At 38.3% G+C, this 22,335-nt stretch overlaps 1 protein-coding gene across 1 annotated transcript in view; it reads right to left on the bottom strand.

Annotated features, from left to right (window-relative positions):
- The window catches only part of LOC310649938 (vomeronasal type-2 receptor 26-like), a gene marked incomplete at both ends in the record, with an annotated part of 482,094 nt that extends 463,537 nt beyond the window's left edge, over nucleotides 1–18,557 (bottom strand). Inside the window, 5 exons of the mRNA XM_083378771.1 lie at nucleotides 13,776–14,620; nucleotides 15,206–15,332; nucleotides 16,306–16,471; nucleotides 16,807–16,905; nucleotides 18,466–18,557. Of these exons, the coding sequence (XP_083234897.1) occupies nucleotides 13,776–14,620; nucleotides 15,206–15,332; nucleotides 16,306–16,471; nucleotides 16,807–16,905; nucleotides 18,466–18,557 (1,329 nt within the window). The remainder of the gene's footprint in view (nucleotides 1–13,775; nucleotides 14,621–15,205; nucleotides 15,333–16,305; nucleotides 16,472–16,806; nucleotides 16,906–18,465) is intronic.
- Nucleotides 18,558–22,335: the final 3,778 nt, after the last annotated feature.

Raw genomic sequence — 22,335 nt, 5'->3', positions numbered from 1 at the left:
ATATTATATTATATTATATTATATTATATTATATTATATTATATTATATTATATTATATTATTATATTATATTATATTATATTATATTATATTATATTATATTATATTATATTATATTATATTATATTATATTATATTATATTATATTATATTATATTATATTATATTATTATATTACATTACATTACATTACATTATATTACATTACATTACATTACATTATATTACATTACATTACATTACATTACATTAACATCATTACATTACATTACATTACATTACATTACATTACATTACATTACATTACATTACATTATATTATATTATATTATATTATATTATATTATATTATATTATATTATATTATATTATATCCAATATATTAATGCAGAAAATTCTTAAAGTGAACATAAAGATTCAAGCAAAAACTTTCCTTCTGGGTCTAATGTCAAGAGAACTGGGGGGAAAAATTGGAACTCTGATTTCATATATGGTGATGGCAGCAAGATTGCTCTGTTCACCAAAGTGGAAGGATGCCTTGATTCCCACCATGGAAAATGGTTACAAAAGCTGATGGAATTAGCAGACATGGCCAAATTGTCTGTGTTGATAAAAGAAAAGAACATAAGTATTTTTGTTTCTACTTGGAACCGCTTCTTAATTTTGTGCTTGAGGTGGAAAAAAAATGATTTTATGATTTTGGGTTTTACTGATTAGACTAATTTGCTGATACAGAAATGGCTAGAGCATACTATTATAGAAATGTAAAAGGTTGAGATTTGATTTTAATGTCTGAATTTACTGCAACAGAGAGAGTCAGAAGTCAATACCTTTTGTTTCTTCCCCTCCCTTTCTCCACATCTTTTTTTGTTTTCCCTACTGTTATCCCCTACCATTTGCTTTTGTATTTTCATATTTTATGTTATAAATGAATAAAACTAATAGTTTGTGTCTCATGATACTCCTAATCATTGAGCATGGAATTCAGTCATTAAGTAACGGGGGGGGGGGGGGAGAATATATGCAAAATTTAAATGTTAAAATTGCAATATGTTAGTTACATGGGATCAAACATACCTCAAAACTAGTGACAATAAAATCAGTTCTCTTCTTGTAGGAAATAACGAGGTCACTTTTCAACTTTATTAAATTCAGACTTTTTTTCCTCCATTACTTTCATTTTTACTTAGCATGTCAACTATGAACTAAATTGGCTGCCAGCATGCTGTGTATAACGAGGCACCTACTAAAAATCATCCATCAATCCATCTACTTTCTTTTTTGTGTTGACTTTCTTGCATATTTTTATTTCTTTGCTTTTTTCTGTAGATTACATATGGCTCTTTTGTCCCAGAGAAGAAGTATAAAACTCCTTCCTTTTACCGCATTGTCCCTAATGAAACCCATCAAGGTTTGGGGATTATCCATGTGTTACAACATTTTGGATGGACGTGGGTTGGCCTCTTCATCGTAAATGATAACAGTGGAACACTTTTCCTGCAAAGCTTGCAGTCCTTGTTTTCCAAGAATGGAATCTGTTCAGAATTCATTGAAAGAACTCCAAAACAAGCTTATATTCCCAACTATGAAATTACGTTGGAAACAGCTGAAAAATATAATCTACATATGATGCAAGGAAAAGCCAAAGTCTTTATTGTTTATGGAGAAACCAGTTCATTTATTTGGTTGACCTTAATGATAGAAACAGTCAGTAGTCTACCCGAAGAACTTACTCCTGTTGGGAAGGTGTGGATCATGACAGCACAGATTGATTTTGCATTGATGAGCTTTCAGAAAGGATGGCGTTTGCAGAAATTCAGGGGAGCCATTTCTCTGACAGTTCAGTCCAATGAAGTTCAGGGATTCCATACATTTCTTCAGGGGCTTCAGCCATTTGGGACACGAGAAGATACTTTTCTCAAGGATTTTTGGGAACAATCATTTGGGTGCCTTTTCACAAATTCCACTGGGACATTAACGGTCAATAAGATATGCACTGGAGAGGAAAAGCTAGAAAGTCTTCCTGGTTCTTTTTTTGAAATGGCCATGGCTGCTCATAGTTACAGTATTTATAATGCCATCTATGCGGCAGCACACGCTTTACATAAAATCTATTCATCTCAGTCGAAAAGGAAAGCAAAGATGGGTCACCAAGATGTTAGTCTTCAGAAACTAAATCCCTGGCAGGTAATGTATCTTTTGTCAGGTTAATTAAGTGGTACTAAGATATCAGAATAGCAGAGTTGGAAGAAGCTTTGGAGATCTTCTAGTCTAACCTCCTGCTCAAGTAGGAAACCCTATACCATTTTAGACAAATGGTTGTCAAGTCCTTTCTTAAGACTCTAGTGTTGGAGCACCCATAACTTCTGAAGGCAAACTGTTTCACTGGTTGATTGTTCTTACTGTTAGGAAATTTCTTCTTAGTTCTTGGTTGGTTCTGTCCTTGATTAGTTTCCATCCATTGCTTGTCTTGCCTTCAATTGCTTTGGAGAATAGGTCGACTCTTTGTTCTTCGTGGCTGTCCCTCAAATATTGGAACACTGCTATCATGTCACTCCTAATCATCCATATCAAGGATGAAATGATGTAACCTTCATAGGAACTGAAAATACTTTATTCCTACAGAAACCTCTGCTACAAGATATGAATAGTGGATGTAGATTCACAATGCTTATTTATCATATTAATATATTTTTTGTGTGTATGGTATCCTTTATTCAGAAGCTTTTCTTTATTGAAGCACCTTCAAACTATAGACATATAATATTCAACACTGAGCAAATATAATAGGTATAAAATAGGTCATAGAAACATAGCATGTGTAAGAAATATGTAAAATAAATAGGATAAATAACATTCTCCCACTATCAGGCCACATTGACAATATTTACTTTCGCCAGCATGAAGTCATCCTCCATACCTGTTGAAGGACATTATATTTAGCATAACATATGTATTCAGAAGGTCGGCAGTTTGGCGGGTCGAATCCTGAGTGCTGCTTAACAGAGTGAGCGCCTGTTACTCGTCCCAGCTTCTGCCAACCTAGCAGTTCAAAAGCACATAAAAATGCAAGTAGAAAAATAGGGACCACTCCGGTGGGAAGGTAACAGCGTTCCGTGCGCCTTTGGCGTCTAGTCATGCCGGCCACATGACCAAGGAGTTGTCCTTGGACAAGCGCTGGCTCTTCGGCTTTGAAATGGAGATGAGCACCGGCCCCTAGAGTTGGAAATGACTAGCATGCATGTGTGTGGGAACCTTTACATTTACCTTTACCTTATGTATTCAGCATAACATAAAAGTGTATTTTTGCGGTTTGATGGCTAATAACACCACTTTTTTGGAGTAGTACCATAAAATTATATATAAATGGAAAGATAATTTAATAAAGAATGTAATGCAACAACATTTGTTCAATTATCTGTACTGTATTCTATGAAAGGTTATAGCCAAATAACCAGAAAAAGGAAGAACAAGTTACTTAGGTTTATATCAGGTAACTTTCCTTCATCTGATTGTAGCCAATGAGCATGAGTGTAGCCAATGAGCCAATCAGGTGTCATCTTGTTTCGACAATGAGCCAATCAGATCACAGTAGGATTCAGTTCATGATGTCATGTATTGAAGCTGAGAGAAGGACATTTGTCAGTGTGTTATGTGATCACTATCAAGTTGGTTGGGGTTTTTTTTTTGTGTGTGTGTTCTTTCATTTAGTGAGCTTGTAAAATATAATAAAATTAAAGTAATGGTGCAAAGAGTTGACTGGTTGCCCAGAAAGCAGCATAAAATAGTATTATTAAGTGAACAAGTCTACAGTTACAAAAGAAATTAGAAGAAAAAAATGGTGGAAACTTAACCAAAGGTGACATTTCTACTGTGCACATTTCTCAAAAGGTTTCCACAATTTTAGCCACTACTGTACATCTTTAAAAAAAAAAACAACCTGCAACACAGAATACTGAAAGTGACTAATGTTTTCCCCCTGCTTATAACTAGCTTCATCTATTTCTTCAAGACATTTCATTCAATAATTCTGCTGCAGATACTGTCTTCCTGGATAAGCATGGAGAAATGCCATCTGGTCTTGAAATTACTAACTTGGTTGTCTTTCCAAACAACTCCTTCCACAGGCTTAAAATTGGATGGGTAAATTCTTACACTTCTGATGGGAGATATTTAACTGTAGATGAAGATAAAATTGTTTGGCACCAAGGATTCAACCAGGTGAAGTAGGTATAGTAGTTTCCAGATGTTCCTGAATTCTCATATATGCTTATGTTCATTTTCAGAGACAGAAGCGATTCTGGATATATCCATCCATAACAGAATAACAGATTGGAAGGAACATTGGAGGTCTTCTAATCCAACCCCCTGCTCAAGCAGGAGATCCTATTCCATTACAGAGAAGTGGGTGTTTAGTTTCTTTTTGAAAGCCTTCAGTGATGGAGCAACAACAACTTCTAAAAGCAAGTTGTTTCACTGATTAATTGTTCTCACTGTAAGGAAATTTCTCCTTAGTTCTAAGTTGCTTTTCTCCACGATTACTTTCCATCCATTCATGTCTTGCCTTCTGTGCTTTGTAAGATAGGTTTTATTTCTCCAATAAATAAAAACCAGACCTGAAACTATATGCCAGAAAGGGTCTCATAATACTATCGCTTTGCTGCTTGTGATTTATTAGATTCCATCAGGAATACCCTAGCCTTTTATCATAAGGTAGAACAAGAAGCAATGAATCAAAACTAATCAAGAAGAGAACCAAACAAGCAATCTAGAACTAAGGAGAAATTTCCTTACGGTTAGAACAATTGATCAGTGGAACAACTTGCCTCCAGAAGTTGTGGGTGCTCCATCACTGGAGGTTTTGTTTGAAATGGTATAGGATCTCCTGCTTGACCAGGGATTTGAACTAGAAGACCTCAAATGTCCATTCCAACTCTGTTTGGTTATTCTTTCCTATCTATCTATCTTTCGTCCCACCACTGACAGCAGAAGAGTAACTGAGTGCACATTTTTGTTTTATAGTGATACCTTATTTACTGTATTGAGTTTTATTTTATTGGGCACTTGGAATCATGTTTAGGAAGGTAGAGATCCATTGATGCAATTGTAAATTCATGAAAATACAACAAAATACAAGTTATGTAAAGTTATGACTTTATGGATTTGTCTGCTGCATTTCTTCCAGGGCATGCCAGCTCCATAGGTGTCTAGTTACCTATGATTCATACTGATTTATCTCTCTTAATTCATTAGAAGAAACCACAATTGCAGGGGAAAGAATATTACACTATAAAATTTTTATGCTAGTAAATGAGGAATAGTTGGTATCTCTATTTCTATTTTTAGCTGTAACTGCTCAGTCAAGAGTAGCTGTCTGAAAATTGTATCACAGAGCTACTGAATAACTTAAAAATGAAATACTATTCTTCACCATTTGTCCAGTCCTGAAACCCTTTTTCTTTCTATGGTTAGATACGGCCCATTTCTGTATGTAACCCTTCCTGTGTGCCTGGTTATCGGAAAGAAAAGAAAGAAGGAGAAAAATTTTGTTGTTACAATTGTGTTCCATGCTCAGAAGGGAAGATTTCAAACCAGAAAGGTAGGAAATTTCTAAATATAGGCAGCCTCTCCATTCTACTCTTCCAAGGAAATGCCTACTTCATTTCAAGGCTGCTATTTTTTATGGGAATCAGGAAGAATAGGATTTTTGGAAACTCAAAAGGTACATAGAAGACCATAATAAGCAGATAAAATAAAACATATGACCATGAGTTCAACTCTCACCTTAGCCATGAAAGCCATATGAATGACCTTGGGCCAGTTACTCTGTCTTAGCCCAACTCTCCTCACAGAGTTCTATATATATACAAAAATGAGAGGGACTCTTTTTGTCAAGGAGTAAAGATGAAGAAATGTAGGAAATGAAAAGATAAGGTTAAGAGGTAGGACAGTTTAAATGGAATAAGCTATAGAGTAAATAATATATAGGAAGGGGAGGGGAGGCAGGGAAAGTGCACTGGAGAAACCAGCCAAGGGAAATTTCTGTGTACAATTTGTTACCTCCCCGTCAATAGGGCATGCAACTTGGGTGTCCTCCTGGATTCGCGGCTCAGTTTTGAAGACCATATAGGAGCCGTGACCAGGGTGCCTTTGCCCAGGTTTGCCTGGTATGCCAGTTGCGACCCTACCTGGACCGAGATGCCCTGCGCACAGTCACTCATGCGCTCGTGACCTCCCAATTGGACTACTGCAACGCTCTCTACATGGGGCAGCCCTTGAGGACCACTCGGAGGCTTCAGCTGGTGCAGAATGCAGCCGGGCGGGTTGTGATGGGGGTTTCCCGATACTCCCATGTAACACCTCTACTCCACGAGCTGCATTGGCTTCTGGTTGCCCTCCGGGTGAGATTCAAGGTGCTGGTGATGACCTATAAAGCCCTAAATGGCTTGGGTCCAGGATATTTGAGGGAACACCTGCTGCCGGCATCAAGCTCCCTTTGTCCTGTGCGCTCCCACAGGGAGGGTCTTCTCAGGGTACCGCCGGTAAAAGATTGCCGGCGGACAATACCCAGGGGGAGGGCCTTCTCTGTGGGTGCACTGGCCATTTGGAACCAGCTGCCCGTAGAGCTTAGGACTGCCCCTGACCTTTGCTCATTCCGCCGGGACCTGAAGACCTGGCTCTTCGAGCTTTCTGGCCTAGACTGAGAGTATTAACTGGGGTTTTAATTGTATTTTTAATTGAAATTGGGTTTTTTATTTCAAGGTTAGTGTAATTATTTTCATTGTTTTTAATTTTTGTAACTTGTTGCATTGTTTTTTTAAAAAAACCTTGTGAACCGCCCTGAGTCCTATGGGAGAAGGGCAGTATATAAGTTTAATAAAATAAATAAATAAAATAAAGTAAATTTGAGCACCACATTTCCTGTAGGTTATTGACAGGCTGGAGAAGTCTCAGAATAAAGATATATTTTATGATACAGGGACTTGAGGATGCCTTCTGAGAAGAGGGGATAGACTAGAAACCTGGATGCATTAAAAGTAATCCTCAATTTAGGATTAGGATTAGGGTTTATTAAATTTATATGCTGCCCTTCTCTCTAAGGACTCAGGGTGGCTCACAACAATAAAAATTAAGAGACATAAAATACAAAAATTAAAAAAGAATTAAACAATGAATATAAGAAATACGGGACAATTTAACACAATAAAAACCAAATTAAAAACCATGGTCAGTCCAGGCCTGCTTGTTGGAACAACCATGTCTTCAGGTCACGGCAGAAGGATTGGAGGTCAGGGGCCGTCCGCAGCTCTGGAGGCAGTTCATTCTAGAGAGTCGGCGCACCCACAGAGAAGGCTCTCCCCCTGGGAGTCGCCGGCCTGCATTACCTGGCCGACGGAACCCTGAGGAGGCCGACTCTGTGGGAGCGAACTGGGCGATGGGAGGTTGACATTGGCAGCAGGTGGTCTCGTAAGTACCCTGGGCCTGAGCCATGTAGGGCTTTAAAGGTAATTACCAGTAGCTTGAATCGCACCCTGAGGGCAACCGGAAGCCAATGCAGTTCACGCAGGAGAGGTGTAACATGGGAGTATTGAGATACTCCCATAAGCACCCGTGCGGCCACATTTTGCACCAACTGAAGCTTCTGGGTGCACTTCAAAGGCAGCCCCATGTAGAGAGCATTGCAGTAATCCAGGCGAGAAGTGACAAGGGCATGGGTGACCATACATAGGGCATCTCGGTACAAAAAGGGGTGCAACTGGTGCACCAGGAGAACCTGTGCAAAGCCCCCCTGGTCATGGTGGTTAGATGATCTTCCAGGTTAAGCTATGAATCCAGGAGGAAACCCAAGTTGCGGGCCCTTTCTGACGGGGGAAATAGCTCTCCCCCCATCAAAAGAGATGGAACATGTTGGACAATGTGAGATGCCGGTATCCACAGCCACTTGGTCTTGGAGGGTTTCAGCCTTAGCCTGTTCCTTCCCATCCAGATCTGCACCGCCTCCAGGCACTGGGACATCATGTCAAGGGCATCACTGGGTTGGCTCAAGGTGGAGATAAACAACTGGGTATCATCGGCATATTGGTGATACCTCACCCCAAAACCACGGATGATCTCACCCAGTGGCTTCATATAGATGCTAAACAGGAGCGGGGAGAGAACCAACCCCTGAGGTATCCCACAAGAAAGGGGCCTCAGGGTAGATCTCTGCCCCCCTGCCACTACAAACTGCAAATGGCCCAAGAGGTAGGAGGAGAACCACTGTAAAACAGTGCCTCCAACTCCCAACACCTCGAGCCGTCGCAACAGGATACCATGGGTGATGGTATCAAAAGCCTCTGAGAGGTCAAGTAGGATCAGGACAGAGGAGCGACCCCTGTCCTGGGCCCACCAGAGATCATCTACCAGTGTGACCAATGCCATTTCGGTGCTGTAACCGGGTCTGAAACCGGACTGGTATGGACTTACAACCACAACTAAGCTCAAAATTTATGTTGCTAAGCAAAACATTTGTGAAGTGAGTTTTGCCCCAAATTACAATGTTTCTTGCCACAGCGGGTACTGTAAGTGAATCAATTAAGCTGATGTGTGAAAGGTAATAAGTCACTTTTTCCAGTGCCATTGTAATTTTGAATGATCATTAAATGAACTGTTGTAAGTTAAGAAGTACCTGTATAGCAAATATTTGGGTTGATAAAGGAGTGGCCAATGCAGAAAGAAGCCAGAAAATGTATGATTTGTTGTTATTTTCCCCAGATATGAATGACTGCTTCAAATGTCCACAGGATCAATATCCAAGCAGACACCAGGACCACTGCATTCTCAAAACTATAATTTTCCTTTCTTACCAAGATCCTTTAGGGGCTTGTTTAGCAACACTTGCTCTATTTTTTTCCCTCCTCACGCTTTTCTTGCTAGGAATTTTCATAAAACACAGAGATACGCCGATTGTCAAAGCGAACAATAGAGAACTCACTTACACCCTCCTTGGGTTACTCCTTCTTTGTTTTCTCTGCTCTTTTTTATTCATTGGACAACCTGGGATAATAACCTGCCTACTCCAGCAAGCAACGTTTGGCTTCATCTTCTCAGCAGTGGTATCCTGCCTCTTGGCCAAAAACATCACTGTCGTTGTGGCTTTCATGGCCACCAAACCAGGTTCCAGCCTGAGAAAGTGGGTGGGGAAAAGATTGGCCAGATGCATAATTCTTTCTTGCTCTCTTTTGCAAGCAGCTATCTGTGTAGTATGGTTGGCCATCTCTCCTCCTTTCCCAGATCTTGACCATAATGCTCTAATCACTGAAATTATAGTTGTATGCAATGAAGGTTCTTCCAACATGTTTTATTTTGTTTTGGGTTACCTGAGCCTTTTGTCCATCATCAGTTTCATAGTGGCTTTCCAGACTAGAAAGTTGCCAGATAGTTTCAACGAAGCCAAGTTTATCACCTTCAGCATGCTGATTTTTTGCGCTGTTTGGTTTTCGTTCATTCCAGCTTATTTGAGCATCAAAGGGAAGTATACAGTAGCTCTGGAGATCTTCTCCATTTTAGCTTCCACTTTTGGACTACTTGGTTGTATATTTTCCCCCAAACTTTACATTATTGTGCTGAGGCCTGAGCTGAATTGCAAGGAGAACTTAATAAAAATGAAGACTTAAAAACTTTTCATTTGTGTCCCTTTATTTTGAAAGATTGGACTTTATAAGGAGATAATGTAGGTGTTATGGCTGCCATTCTGCTAAGCCACACATTGCAAGCTGACAGCCTGACATCAGTAACAGGGGGAGGGAGCAGTGGAGGTATGGACACAGGGAGGGCACCAAGGGGTTTCAAAACCAAGCCATACTGTCCCTTGAAAAGCATCAGCTGTCTTCATGCCATAACAAAGGAATGCAGCATGGTCAGCATGCAAAGACAGGAACTGTTTCCCAAATAATTTGTTAACACCCCATTGGACATTGACTGAGAACCAGGGTATTGACTGGAAACAAGGGAATGTTAAATGTATCTTTTGTGCATGAAAATCTCAGATCCATCTTTGCTCTTCTGAAACCACTTTGGCTTTGGTGAAGTGTGCTTTTGGCTAGTCATGGGCTGGGAATCTTTCTTTCCTGGTTGACCAGATTGGGACGGTTGACAGTAGGGATGAATGCAGATGAGGAACAAGGGCAATTAACTGAAAAAAGATGCTCATTCAAGAGTATTTATTTATTTATTTATTTATTTGTATACCGCCCTTCTCCCGAAGGACTCAGGGAGGTGAACAGGGCAATACATATTAAAAAACAAGATACAAAAATTAAAACCGATTAAACAAAATGCCCATGAATAAGTTAAAACACATTAAAAATAGGTTAAAATAGATTAATAAAACCCAACCCCATCCCATCAGGCCAGGCCAGCTTGTTCGAAAAGGTAGGTTTTGAGATCGCACCGGAAGGAGCGGAGGACAGGCGCCATCTGGAGCTCAACCGGAAGATGGTTCCATAAATCCGGCATGCCCACAGAGAACGCCCTCCCCCTGGGGGCCACCAGTCGACATTCTTTGACCGGTGGCACCCTGAGGAGGCCCTCTCTGTGGGAGCGTACTGGGCGGAGGGAAGTTGACACCGGCCACCAAGAGCAATAAGGAATGTTCATAACGACTATTGCCTCATTTTTTCTATCTCTATCTCTCCATCCCTCCCAACTTTACCATTCATCTGAAAAAACTATATGGAGTTCACAAACAATGCTTTCATTTAAAGGTGGTCAGAGTATAATTATTAACAAAGATTAATAAAATCAGTTTAATAAACACAACAGAGTTATCCTCTCCTCCATCTATGCTAGTCACAGGACAGCTACAGTATAATACAATTTCACCAGCACACAATGGAGAGATTATTGTCAGTTGAGATGACTTGACAAAGATTTGATAAATTCACAAAGAACACATCCAACAGTGGCTAATATTACATGAAAATGTCATTCAGACGAATAAAAAAAGGTTCAAAACATATCAGTTTAGCTCAAGTTGGGGTTTCCCTTAGAGAATATTCAGACAATATAGTAGGTTCAAAATGCATCCCTCAGGCTCCTGACAACATAATACAAGTTTGGCAAGGGTCTCTAATTGGTTTCCAGATCCAATTTAAGGCACAAATCTGACCTATAATGCCCTCCATGAAATGGCATCCAGATAGGTATAGATAGATTTGGCTCTATCAATTAACCTAGTGAAAATGTATTGACAATCCCTTATTCTAAAGAGGTTTGGAGAGTTTAGGTAAGGAGAGAATATCGCAGAACCAAAACTGTAAAACAGCTGTTTGTTTTGTTGGCCTATGAAAGCTGTTGAAAACCCAGATGTTTGGGGTAATTTTTTGCTTATTTGATTTGATTTCATCTTGTCATCTCTCCTGTTTTAGATCCTACACATGACATGATCAGTTGCACATTCAGTTGCAAGAAACCTCAAAATCAAAGGGAAAACAGTTTCAGGAGCATAACAATGGTTCAAATACAAGAAGGGAAACAGACTAGCTGTGGCTTGTAAATAGAATTCGTGCTGAGGACTTCCGGTTTGCCAACGCGACCTCCATAGATGTCTGGAAGGTGACATCCATCTTCCGCATCTAGTTTCGCTTCACTGGGGGACCTGGAAAAGGTTTAAAGTCTCCATGCAGGGGTGACCAGCAAGGAGAGGATCCTCCTTGGATTGCGGGAGGGTGGTAGCCCTCCTGCTTGATCTAGGGCAGTCCTCCAAACCAGCAGATGAAAGACTGGCCATAGCAATATGGCTTGTCACTAGGCTGCAGACAGCTGAAGTCACACTTAGAACCATGCAATTTGTTTGATGACTGAAAAGAGCCTTGGTGGAGCAGTGGGCTAATGCCTCCTTAAGTAACACCAGTTGCCTACAATTAGTGCAGGTTCGTATCCCACCAGGCTCAAGGTTGACTCAGCCTTCCATCCTTCCGAGGTAGGTAAAATGAGGACCCAGATTGTTGGGGGCAATAAGCTGACTTTGTAATAATGCTGCTGGGGGGGGGGCGAAAGCCCTAATAAGCAGGCATATACATAGAATGAAGGCTATTGCTAAGCACATTAATTTGTGCTTTAAATTGTAAGCTGCCCTGAGTCTTCGGAGAAGGGCAGGATATAAATGGGATTAAAAAAAAGCATGGACATGGAAGATGATTTGTCAAAGAAAGAAAGACAGAATAAGACTGAAGAAAATTGGGGTGTTCACTTACTTGTGAGAATTAAAATAGAATATACTCAAATAGATAAGATGTGTACTTTGAATACTAGATATTGTTATGAGATGAGATAAAGAAAACTTTGGTCATTTATAACTTAGAAGCATAAATATTAATAGTTAAATTTGAACATTGATTTGCTTATAAAGGTTAAATGTAAAGGTAATTAATATATATATATATATATATATATATATATATATATATATATATATATATATATATATATATATATATATAAGCTAAAAATCTATCAATGAATGTAATAAATATGTTTTACTTAGCAGTAATAATAAGAATTATTAACTTAAATATAAGATAGTAGATATTAAGAGAAAAAGACAGCAAGTTTTAAATCTTGAAATAGGAGGTTACTAAATTTAAGATATCTGGAAATTACCAGAAAATAAGAATATTACATTGTATTACTAATTAGTTGATGTAAGATGGTGAGGATTCAAATACAGAATTCATCTTGTGATGAATTGTGATAAAGGAAATTGGGGTTATTTAAAACTTGGACATTATAAATATCAAATGTTAAATATAAATATTAATGGGAAACTAAAAATTGGGAAAAGTTAACCAGGACATTGATTGTCTAAAAAAATTGAATTTTAAAACAATTAGGATACGTATAAACTAAAAATTATTAATAAATGCACAAAAGTTATTTTTAAGTTGATCAATATAAGAATTTTATTAATTTAAATATTAGACAGTAAATATTAAGGGGGAAAGAGAGGAAACAATTAATGTAATAGTTTGAGATCTGTACTAAAGATATTTGTATGTTATTGAATTATTGACCAACTCAGCCAGCACGTTGCTTTTCAAATATTTAAATGTAAACCTAGAAAACCAATAAAATTTTCTTTAAAACAAAAAGAATTTGTGCTGGTGAGCCTAATCAATGCTTGGAAAACATCTGGTGTGTAAGTAGTCAGTATTCAGACCATTCTGCTTTTTTTTCCATTACATAAACCCTACTCACATGAGTGAGCATGCTAGGTTTGGGTTCTTGAAGTGCTCACTGTGTACTCAGTTCCATCTGACTGTCTCAGAGCAGGTTCCTTGTCACAATCCTCTGAGTCAGAGCTGGATATGACCTATTATTCTGAGTCTATCATCTTTGTATTGCTGTAATGTTTTTTATATTTCTCTTGGATATGCTTTATATTGCATTTTTTTTCTATGTGAGCTGCTGAGAATTGTGATACAATATGATATGGGATAAATATCAACTGAAAACTATATGTTTCTTAAGAGAATCCCTGAAGAAAATAATATTTTATCCATGAGTGATTTATGGCCAACAGTAGAGAAAAGATATGACCTCTTTACAACAAGGATGCTAGATAAGATGGGTATTTGGTCTAAACTAAAATGACTCTCTAATTAAAATAGATTAGCAATTTATTGGTAGTGAATATCAAGTTTTTTGCAAAATACATGAATGTATATATGAATGAGAAATTACTCAGTCTTTTTCCTTATAAAGTGTTCCCTGTTGTTTAGTTTAGGTCTAAATACAATGATGTAACATTTAGGGAAAAAGATACAGCCTAGGAGTCCAGCACTAGAACATAAGATGGAGAAGATCTCCACAGCCACCATGGCTTTTCCTCTAGTACTCAGATAAGTGGGAACAAAGGAGATCCAAACACTACAGAAGGCCAACATGCTAAAGGTGATGAACTTGGCTTCATTAAAGCTGTCTGGCAGTTTACGAGCATGGAAAGCCACAATGAAGCTGGCAAGGGCCAAGAGACCCAAATAGCCCAGAATACAGTAAAAGAAGGAGACTGATCCTTCATTACATTGCAGAATGTTTTCTTCATTTACTGAATGCATGTCTAACTCAGGGAATGGGGGATAGATTGATAACCACACAGTACAAGTTCCTGCTTGGAGAAGAGAGCAAGCAAGGACAATGGAAACAGCCAATCTTTTCCCTACCCATGTCCTCACCTTTGATCCAGGCTGTGTGGCTATAAATGCTAGAGAAACAAGAATGGTTTTGGCCAGTACACAAGAAACAGCCATGGAGAAGATAATACCAAAGGCAGATTGCCTAAAAGAGCAGGTGACTTTCCTTGGTTGTCCAAGAAAGAGCAAAGAACAAAGAAAGCAGAGCAGAAGACAAACAAGGAGAATGTAACTTAGATCCCGGTTATTGGCTTTGACAATGGGACTATCTTTGTGCTTAACAAAAGTTCTAAGCACCCATAGTGTTACCAGGGAAAATGAAACAGCAATTGAAGCTAAACTTATTCCTAATGGTTCTTCATAAGAAAGAAAGCTTATTCTTTTAAGGATGCATCTGTTTTTTTCATGGTTAGCATATTGAACTTCTGGGCATTTGTAACAATCTGTATCTGAAAAGAAAATTCCCATTTTAGTGCTAATTCATGACTAAATCAATAGCCATAACAGGTAATAACAATTGATAATCAAATTACACTTAACTATGCTTATACCTTTACTAATACTGAATGCAATATCTTGTTTTCAATTGTGCCTAGCTAATAATGCATTTTAAATGACACCTTTTTACAAATCTGATGAAATATGTACAAATTAAAGTATAGCTAATGAAATCAGTTCATAGCTATTTGATTAAAACTCAGCCCAAATAATTATCCTCATGTGCAAAAAATTTCTACAAAAATAGCATTCAATTCATGTATCACTTCAAAGGCTGATTTTCAAAAACAAAGGAATGCACAGACACCCCCCCCAAAAAAAATAGAAATTAATGTATCCAGTCCAATATGTATACATTATTTTAATTGAAAATGAATGCTAAAAAGATGTAGATAGCTATAGCTAGTATTCATTTTCAGTTTCGTCTGCATGTTCTCTCTTTCTCTCTTATCCAGAGATAGTTGATTTTTTGGGGGAGAGGGGGCTCAATTGAATCTATATGTTGAGCAAATTTAAAGTATTTCAACAACACTTACCAATCTTGCTTGAAACCTTCCCTTTTGGACATGGAACACAATCATAGCAGCAAAACTTTTTTCCTTCACTCTTTCTCTTCTGATAACCAGCCTGACAATTTTCATTACACATTGAAATGGGAACAACCTACCAGATAAAATATACATAAAAAAGCTTCAGTGCAAACTGGGCTTATTCAAGAACTTTCAGTTGCTACAGTGAAATAAAGAAATGAACTTTTCATTAAGCAAACACATACACACAAGCAAGTTCAATGCTGAATGAAAGGACCAAAAATGTTAATCACAACTTCATATTGCATTTCAGTCATTCAGTAAGAAGAATGTTTCCGATCTACTGGATTTTATTGAATTATGTCAACAAGAAAGCAAATCAATTCAAGGCAATGTTTGCAACACATGATTGGTTTGTACTCTCTGAGCTTGGTACTCTCTGAGCTTGGTTATTTTCTTGCAGATGTTTCATTGCCCAACTAGGTAACATTTTCGGTACACTGAAGATGTTACCTAGTTGGGTAATGAAACATCTGCAAGAAAACAATCAAGCTCAGAGAACACCAAGGACTCCACAGAAAGTCTGCATTTAAAAGTCAAAGGCTTTTTGACTTTTTTGAAGACAGCAACATCCAAATTTTGAAGACAGCAACATCCATATTTTGGACAGAAAGGACTACTGGTTTGAAAGAAGGGTCAGAAAGACCATCTATGTCAAAACTGAACAGCCCTCTCTCAACAGGGGGGGAGGGATATGACACTATCCAGTCTACAACACAGTCCTTTCAACAGTTCCAAGAAGGCTCCACACCCATTTGCACTACTCAGATGACCCTGATGACCCTGATAAATATCCAGGTGGCCTCAGCAACTTTCTAAATGAATACAAATGACCAGCTGTCTGCAGGAGTAGAAATCCTTCCAATCCCCACTATCCAGTCAGAGATGAAGAAGCTTCTTGGATGAGATGTGAAACATCTTCAAAGAAAAGCAAGAAAGTCCAGTTGCCTCATGAAAAAGCAGCTTTGGAACTGCACAGAAAGGCAAATTTCCAATCCTAATGAACCCATATGAGATTGTTCCATCAACAGTCACTGAACTGATACCTGATTGAACCACATGTGCCAAATTATCATGTCCTCATTAATAATTAATTCTTTTCCTTCAGGTGCTTCTCCATCCACTCTTCCAATTTTTACCCGATGAAAGGAGATGTTGGGAAAGGTGACCAAGTTCATGAGGTCAAATCCACTTTCTATTTCTTTGCTTTCACTAAAGGAAATTGTTTCTCCAGCAGAGTTATTAAATGAAATGCTTTGAAGGAATGGTTGGAGCTGTGTGATTTGGAGACAAAAACAATTAAAAGGGAATGAAAGAATAAAATATAGAAAAGATCTATTGACAAGCTCGCTCGTTTATAATTACAGTGGTTTCGGCTTTGTTGGAAAAGGCCGGTCTCTGGTTAATTTTTGAAAGTCGTGCCTAGCAGCTGCTTGGCGCATATCATCTGTTAGGCGTGTAAGTCTCATCGTGCCATGTGTAGCCATGCGCTGGCTGACAGGCTCTTCGTTCGAAGTAGAGTCAAGGAGGTTGTCTCGTTCCCTCACGTGTGGTCATCACAGGCTTGATTCTGCTGTGGAAGGAAGCAGATGTTCTCATGGAGTGTGCAAGCAATTCGCTCTCCTTTGTGTTTCTTTGCCTGGTTGCTGTAAAATCGGCATATTGAATTATTACCACCATACCAAACTCTGAGAAGGCATTTACAACAACACAAAACATCCAAACTCTTAAATACAATCAACAAAGACACAAACACACTACTACACCCATCTGTCAAACACCATATCAACACAACAGATGAGATTATTGTAACACAATCCATTTCAATTGAACTAAACAACAGACAGAATTCTAACACAACAATGATAGCTTGCATAACTAACACACCATCTGACACTTCTACACATAAAGACAACACCACTTCTGAACACAATACCCAAGACACAAACCTTGCAACTTCACTAAATAACCACACACAACAAAACAAACACACACGACACCCAAACTACAATAGAGTATTGAGACCATGATCAAAACTTAAATCTGTCCCACCATGCACAATAAAACAAAAGATAACAAGCCAGATCAAACATCCCACAAAATCACTCACAACTGACAACCATAACACTTTCATTCAAACACACCAAACAACCGTGCAAAACAAAACAGACACACACAACAACCACACACTAAAAGAGTTTTAAGATCCGACAAACCAAACCATACAACAGAGCCAATTTTACAGCAACCAGGCAAAGAAACACGAAGGAGACCGAATTGCTTGCACACTCCATGAGGACATCTGCTCCCTTCCACAGCAGAATCAAGCCTGCAATGACCACACGCGAGGCAACGAGACAACCTCCTTGACTCTACTTCAAACGAAGAGCCTGTCAGCTAGCGCATGACTACACGCAGCGCGATGAGACTTACGCGCCTAACAGCTGATATGCACCAAGCAGCTGCTAGGCGCGACTTTCAAAAATCAACCAGAGACCGGCCTTTTCCAACAAAGCCGGAACCACTGTAATTATAAACGAGCGAGCTTATCACGAACAGGTCACACCCACATTCCACAATTTGATTGTTATAACTGCTATATAAGTGTATATACTGACTCCCTTATCATTCAGCCCTTGCTCTGACGATGTCAACAGCTTGTTGACAAAAGCTCAGCAATAAAGAAGAATTTTGTCTTATATCCCGGAGTTAATCATTTTTATTTTTACTGACTTCATATATATATGTTGTTGTTGTTAGTTGCGAATTCATGTCTGACCCATCATGACCCTATGGACAATGTTCCTCCAGGCCTTCCTGTCCTCTACCATCTTCTGGAGTCCTTTTAAGCTCACGCCTACTGCTTCAGTGACTCCATCCAGCCACCTCATTCTATGTCGTCCCATTCTTCTATTGCCCTCAATCTTTCCCAGCGTTAGGCTCTTCTCCAGTGAGTCCTTCGTTCTCATTAGGTGGCCAAAGTATTTGAGTTTTAGCTTCAGGATCTGGCCTTCTAAAGAGCAGTCAGGGTTGATCTCCTCCAGGACTGACCGGTTTGATTGTCTTGCAGTCCAAGGGACTCGCAGGAGTCTTCTCCAGCACCAGAGTTCAAAGGCCTCAATTCTTTGTTGCTCAGCCTTTTTTATGGTCCAACTTTCACTGCTTTATATATATATAAAGTATAATCAAAATCACATGAAGTTTACCTGCCAAGACTGAAGTCCTTGACATAAAGATCTTTTACATGCGACCCAATTTCTTTGGTTGTATCGGAGTGAGAAAAGAGCATGCAAAGCATGTGCCACAGCATAAACAGCATTATAGATGCTTTAGCTGTGTCCAGTCATCTGGGTCTCAAAAAGAGGTTCAGGAAGATTTCCCAGACTGTCCTCTCTAGAACATGCATCATTGTCTGACATTAACTCTAGTAGATCTGGAACCAAACAGTCAAAAGCTTGTTCCCATACATCCTTAATAAATCCATCTCCTGTAGTCCAGGAAGGCTTTATGATTTGAATAAATTTCTTGAACCCCAGAAGTTCTCTTGAGTGAATTGTAAAGGAGATGGCACCATCGAACAACTGGCTGTTCCAACCTCTTTGCATTCCTGTTAACACAAAGTCAGACTGGGCGGTCATGATCCACACTTTTCCAAAGGACAGATGTTCCTTCATTCCGTTGAGAAGAAATATAACAGCAGTCAGCCATAACACTTGCAAAGATTCTCCATAAATGATAAAGGTACTAATTTTGTCATCTATTAAGGGTGCATATATGTCTAATGCTGTTTCAAGTATTTGTTTTAAATCATCCCAATGGGCTAATTGTGGAATTCTTTGTGTGCAAGCTGAACAGATTCCATTCTGGGAAAACAATTGTTCCATGGTCCCTAAGAAATGTTCTCCATTGCTATTATCTACAGCAAAGATTCCAACCCATGTCCACCTGAAATGTTGAAGGAGTTGGATAATCCCAGCATATTGCTTAGACTCACTTGGAACCATGCAATAAAAGGATGAGATCTGGGTTCTATGAATGTTTTGTGGGACAAATGAGCCATATGTGAGCTAAAGGTAGGAGTGAGGAGGAGGAGGAGGAGGAGGAGGAGGAGGAGGAGGTTGTCAGTATTTCTTGCTCATGCAACAGATATTTATTCAAATAATTTGTTAGATTCAAGAATTACAATTTTAGACTGCAAGGAAATGTTTTCAAGCTATATAAATGCAAGGCTATTTAGGACTTTTCAGATTCTCAGCACTTTATAACAGTAACATATAGTAGTTCAAACATTCATAATATAAGTTAAATTATCTATCTGGATAATTCCAGTCATTAGATTTACATTTAGAATACTGGACTGGACTCAAGCTGAGCTAGAAACCCTAGTTAGAAAGGCCAGAAAAATAATGTCAATGAAACATGTCCTTTATCCAAATAGTGATGTTGACAGACTGCACTTAACAAAGAGCATCAGTTGGTGTGCAATGTTGCAATTATACGGAAAATTACAAAGAAAAAAGGACATTGGAAGAATATCAAAAGGACAGTGAAGAAGATGCACTGATACTAGTATACCCTGAATACCACGAAACCAAGGTAGCCTACAAGAAATACGAAATGAAGAATAGAAAGTAGGCAAAGTATTACTTAGTCATTTTTAAAAAAAATAGCTTTCAAAGCAGATAAGTGCAAGGCATGGTAATAGCTAAGAGCAGAAACATTTAAGAAAGAGACAGAGGGATAATTCTGGCCGCACAAAATAAAACAAAAACCCAAATGTATATGAAGTAAGAATTGAGAAGACAGCAAAAGACAACAAACGTCTAGACCACAAAGACAATGAAGAAACAGAGGACCACCTAGTTAGCTTCTGCAAGAAGATCACACAGATTAAAAACAATGTCATGACAAAATAGTAGCTATAGTGCATTGCAATATCTGCAAGATATACCATTTGTCTGCAAGGGGGGAAAAAAGAAAACAGTCGAACTACAAAATAGTCAAAGCAATAGAAAATGAAGAATCTAAATTGTTCTGGAAATTTAGAATTCAAACAGACAAGCACCTGCCACATAACACCTTAGACATAATAATTACCAATAAGAAAAATAAAAAAAATTCTGGATAAATGAACATGGCAGTACATGGAGAATGAAAGGGAAGGAACTGGAGAAAAATCACAAAATACAAAGACCTGCAAATAGAAGTAGACTGACTGGGGCAAAAGAAAGTGAAGAAAGAACCAATAGTAATAGGCACCTTGAGTGTAACCCCAAAATAACTGGAACATCACTTTAACGTCATTGGCACTGACAAAATCACCATCATTCAATTGCAAAAGGTAACTTTACTTGGAACCAGGGCTTTTTTTGTCATAGAACGCTCAGAATGGAGTTCCGGCACCTTTTTGGGATGGAACCTTGTAGGGTAGGCAAAGGCGGGTTGTATGACATGTGTGAGTTCCGGCACCTTTTTCTTTTACAAAAAAAGCACTATTTGGAACAGTTTAAATCCTGTGATTATCCTTTAATACCATCCAACATCAACATCTACCTATCTCAGGTCCTTGGGAAGGACTCAAGAGATGGAGAAAAATGCCAAGTCCAGTCTAAACATCTGGCTGACTATGTGGCCAACCATAATAAGAAAACAAGAATAAGAAGAGGAAAATAATAAAGATTCCTCCTTTTAAAACCCAAGGTAGTTATAAAAACAGAGTGTACTGTTGTCCTTTTCTACTCCAGATCCTACCTGTGGAATCTTGTAGAAATCTACTATGTCTGCCATATAAGAAGTAGTAGCAGAACCCAGGCCTCCAATGATGGCTATGATGTTTTTATTAATGTCACATTTATAATTGGGGACAAATCTCTGTGATTTGAAAAGTAAGTCCAGAGTGGTCCGATAGGTCATCTTGGCATCATAGTAGCTGTCATAGATGTGGAATCCAAGGGTGACATTAGACAAGATCTGGAGATTCTCATTGATTTCTTTGACAGCAAAGGCCAAGGCAAGGGCATGTTGGTAGAATTTTATTATCACACTGTAAATAGTCATTTTCAAAAAAAAAAATAATTGTACAATGCCTCCAACATTTTCATTTTTATTTTTTTTAAGTAAATTAGCAATTGGGAATTCTGGGTTATTTCAGTTTTTCGGCATATTTAGTTTCTTTTATAGATATACTAAGTATTATTTAGGACAAAATATAATTCGGAAGTTGCATCAAACTTTTCAAAATCTACACTTATGTTTTGGAATCCCCTTGGGGGCAAAAACATATTTTCTAAGGATTAATATCTCTATGCTTGGAATCCAGTGAGATATGATATCTTCTGGACACCTCCCTCCCTCCCTCCCTCCCTTCCTTCCTTCCTTCCTTCCTTCCTTCCTTCCTTCCTTCCTTCCTTCCTTCCTTCCTTCTTAAAAAATTAAAGCATTCAAGTGACATATTATTCAAGAAGCATTCTCAGTTTATCCTCAGTTCAGTTCTTGAAAGAGAAGTGAAACATCTTCAAGAAAAAAAACAAAACAATGTAAGTCCAATGTAAGAAGCACGTTTGGGACAACCATGACCTGGTTTTTGTTTTTTTAGACTTCAAAGCTTTAAGATTTACTGCAACATAAAATATGATGAAAATAAAGATTAAAAAAGGAGGGCATGCAGGAGGAGGAGAAAAATGGTGTTGACTTCTAATGTTTTCTAATATGATATAATACTAATACAATGATGGCATCAACTTTTCACATTACCTATAGTTATTACAAGTCAGTTCCACATTTCGCAAGTTAGCTCTCTATTCATGGCCTATTGTCCTATACCTATTCAGTCATTAAGTTCACAAATAATTATGACCTTGTTACTTACATTTTGAAACTAATTGCACTTTGAAACATTTCAACATTGCATTTTGAAACTAATTTACTTGCAAAAGAAGGTCTGGAGAAAACGCTACAAAAGAATTGTGTCCACTTCTGTTCATATCATTAAAAAGTCAAAAAGAGATCTAAACTCAAAATCATACTTCTGTGTTGTGAGACTGTTGTTGCTTCTGCAAATAACCCTTTATGATTTA

Source organism: Vipera ursinii (assembly GCF_947247035.1).
Source record: "Vipera ursinii genome assembly, chromosome: Z".
NCBI classification, from domain to species: domain Eukaryota; kingdom Metazoa; phylum Chordata; class Lepidosauria; order Squamata; family Viperidae; genus Vipera; species Vipera ursinii.
Note: the sequence above shows the minus strand (reverse complement) of the source record. Positions and strands in the feature narration are given on the sequence as shown.